At 40.6% G+C, this 3,876-nt stretch overlaps 1 protein-coding gene across 1 annotated transcript; it reads left to right on the forward strand.

The window, feature by feature from the left end:
- Positions 1–720: 720 nt before the first annotated feature.
- Positions 721–2,740, forward strand: SARC_04204 (hypothetical protein; the record flags this gene model as incomplete). The annotated part of the gene is made up of 4 exons (XM_014301984.1): positions 721–875; positions 1,296–1,438; positions 1,899–1,933; positions 2,684–2,740. Coding segments are annotated over 4 exons (390 nt in total), but the record flags the coding sequence as incomplete, so codon positions are not given.
- Positions 2,741–3,876: the final 1,136 nt, after the last annotated feature.

Consider the following 3,876-nt stretch of genomic DNA (forward strand, 5'->3'; position numbering starts at 1 on the left):
GGTAGGGGTGATAGATACTGTCATATATATATATATATATATATATATTTATATAAATATATGTATATATATATATATATATTTCTGTAAATTATAAATACGGTGAGAAGGTCGCGTATCTAGTGCATGCGTAGATAGGTATACTACGAACTTTCCAGAGTACTTTTTTAAACGCTGTAGATGTAGTTATCCCTTGACTTCTTTTTACACTTCGCATAACTAAAGGGCCTTCGCGTGTTTCCTGCGTACAGAACGTTGCTCGTCTTAGCTGACGATTATGATGTTGAGAAGCCAGAGGATGCCAGTTGGCAATCTGTTACATCTGGAGGCGGGGTACTGTTTTTTGATGCGTGTGGGAGTGCGTGCTACTACATTCTGGTGAGCGCCTATGGCATCACAACCGTGATGGCTCTAGCATTAGCCATCGCCTTCCGGCGTATAAAAGCACTCCACTTGTACTCTAGATACACCAATATACTGCTCGGTATGTCCTTTTCGCGTCAAAGATTTAGATGTAGTCGCAATTCACGAAGATTTATTCGATGAATTGACGAGCATCCTTCAGGGCTATACCTGTCATTCACTCTGTAAAGTAATATATATATATGAATTGCGTATGGATAGTATATATACATTTATATACCCGTTGTATTGCTTAAATGTTCTTTTTTTCTGCACCCCGTAGGTATCGCCCTGATCACAACCCCGACTGTGCAATGCGCTTATCTGACTTCAGTATACCTGAACGGCTCCTCGATTCTTACGACAATATTATCGTTCCTAGATGATATGGGGATCTACTTCCTGTTTTTCTGCGTGTTCCTGCGCCAGTATCAGCTATATCGAATCTTGTGCACAAAGAAGAAATCGAGATGGTAAGGTAGTACAGTTGTGATGTGTTTTGTGCCCAAGCATGTAACGCAAGGATCTGTAGTGGTTTGCCATTGGAGCTGTGTATATTATGAATGGTGATATTCTATGACAGCTTGCTTCTTCGTGGAGTTGTCTTGCATATCAGTACCAGCACACGTTCACCTTCGGGCAATGGGTCAGGTGTGTCGATACGTTCGAATATTACTAAAGCCGATGCCGCTACTGAGAGACGTGCGTCAGTGTATGTTTGCTTTGCACATCTGCATCTGCGTATACATAAAATTACACACACAAACAATGATCTCTGTCACTTATTTGGTTTGTTTGGCATGCCAACGCGCGAACGGTTATTCTACCAAGTATAAGGAAACCTGTATGAATGAATCGCTGATAGCGATAGCTCTGCGCATCTGCTACCACAGTATAAAGGTGACCGTCCGCTTCCTGATTGTCTACGCAATAGCCATATTGGTGGCCCTGACAGTCATTCTGCTGTGCGAATTCACGGATTCCTGTCCCCTCTGGGCGTTTGATATCTATTATTTCTTACCTGGTATCATATTAGGTATGTTCACCAACGAGTATGTGTAGAGAGATTGCTATGTAAGTCATACAATGCATGTGTATTCGGTATATTATTGAGCATTTCCAATAATGAGTCTATGTGTAGAGATCATCGTATCATACCAGTTCAACTCTCTGTGTATATACATATTTGGTATCGTATCGGGCCTGTTTCGAAAATTCTTCGATTTATAAAAACTGCTCCAAAATCGTCTACCATATCTCCTTAGCTGTAGGTATACGTGTAGTCCTTTATCCCGTTCAGCGAAAAGCACGCTTGGGGACTATTCAACACAAGTCAACCCTACCTATTTCGGCCAACACGCATATTATATATGCATGGTACACCCAATGCGCTTTTTCATATCTCTTATGTTTCTCTCCACTTTTGAAACGCTCGGAACAAATCTGTGAACCCGAAACCCAACAATTCAAATCCAAACCCTTTTCCGATCGCCCAGTTTGTTGTTCCTGCTATTGCTGCTGGAAAATGTGGGTAAGTATTGTGTTCAAAGCAGATGATTGGGTTATGTTGATATTCCTTGTTGTTAGTTGTTCGAGGTTTTAGTTGTTCGAGGTTTTAGCCTAGGCTATACTCATTGTTTTAATAGCTATGTTCAAATTTCATATTCCTCGTCTTTATAGTATCTAATGTCGTTGGCAATTTGCATGTTAAACGTTCATATTCCTTGTCGTTAGGAGTTTGAGATTTTAGCCTAGGTTATACAGATAGACGTATCTCTTGTTTTGATAGCTATGGTAAACGTTCATATTCATTGTCTTTAGGGTTGTAAGGTTTTATCGCATGTATACAATAGTATCCAATGTCGTTGACAGCTAGTATGTTAAACGTTCATATTCCTTGTCGTTGTGGTTTGAGGTTTTAGCCTAGGTTATACAGATAGCCGCCATTCTCGTGTTTTAATAGCTATGTTAAACGTTCATATTCCTTGTCTCTAGAGCTGTAAGGTTTTACCGCATCTATACGTTAGTGTCCAATGTCGTTGGCGGCTAGCATGTCCCAATGCGGCTGTTCCATGCCATACACCTATGAAATCAAGCCGTACTTCAGTAGCCTGGAAAATCAATAGATCAACTCACATCACTACCATTTTTACCTTTCCCGCGGCAGAACTATATTGCCGTGGTATGGTATTGTTTTATCTGTGACACACCTGTACCTAAGTAATACTAACCGTACTATATCCGCTTGTTCCCTTTGTTTCTATTCGTTCGTATCCTTCAGGCCGTCTCCTTTGTCTTCCGTGATCAGCATGCCTTGATGCGCTTGACAACGGTTGCGATTTTTACGATGTTTGTGGCGCTGTCCCAGATTTTTCTGAGTACCATCGCCGGGGAGATTATCTATTATTGCAACATTCTGCTCGCTATATGGGTAATGGCAGCTGAGGTGAGTTTTATTGTTGTGGTTATTCTGTATGAGCTATTAGTATTTTAATAGGGTTTAGGTACGTGTGGATATACTCTGGGAAACTCAGTATGTGGTGATTTTAAAAGTTCTCGGAGGCGATAGCACGCATTTCATCACCGCAACACAATCGTCTCTGCATTGGTGACGGCATTTGGGCAAGGGTTATTCTGTCATTATGGATATGGAGTATATAGAAATTATGTTTGGGTGGATTCACTATGGGAAGATCTGGATGCTTTCGATAGGTGATGGCTTTCGATTGTTCGGAGGAGAAATCCTATAGTGCTGCAGCACAGTTCCTTCACTCTGTATGGGTATTTGCCGGTGGCCCAGGCATGAAATACCTTGCTATGTACAGCAATTGATGTGCGCAGTGATATACATGCGGTAGGTTTTCATGAGTAAGCTTTGCTTACAACGCTCAGCTCATGTATGAATGCCTTGTATATGCAGCAGCATCTTCAGAACCCGCATCCTTATCACAGACCGTTCGCTAGTATACTGCTGTGTTGGATGATATGTGTTCCTGTTAACGATATAAGAGATTGTAATCGCCATTCGATAACACAGGTTTTCATTAACTTAACCTTGGTACAGACACAAGGGTCGTATCTGGTCAATCACATGTACAGACACTACAAGGGGGTGCCCCTTTTTGAAGAAAACGTCATTCTCAAGGACGTGTTCACGATACTGGACGGTAGCACGGTATGCGTGTTGTTAGCGCTGCAGCAATTGTTTCCAAGTTTTTAGAACGTGGCTATGCATATCTGGCATAGCGAGCCTTATTGTTTTGTTGGCGCACGAATGTCTGAGGGATTTTGTTAAATCGTAAGATCTACTGGGCACAAAGCGTTTGAAATAATACGAGTTCTAATTGTTGTATCCAGAGTTCATATGTACGAATATATATATATATATACACACACACATATATATATATATATATATATACTACACATATATATATATATATAGTATATATATATATATGTTATATATATATA

Source organism: Sphaeroforma arctica (genome assembly GCF_001186125.1).
Source record: "Sphaeroforma arctica JP610 unplaced genomic scaffold supercont1.229, whole genome shotgun sequence".
Lineage (NCBI taxonomy): Eukaryota > Ichthyosporea > Ichthyophonida > Sphaeroforma > Sphaeroforma arctica.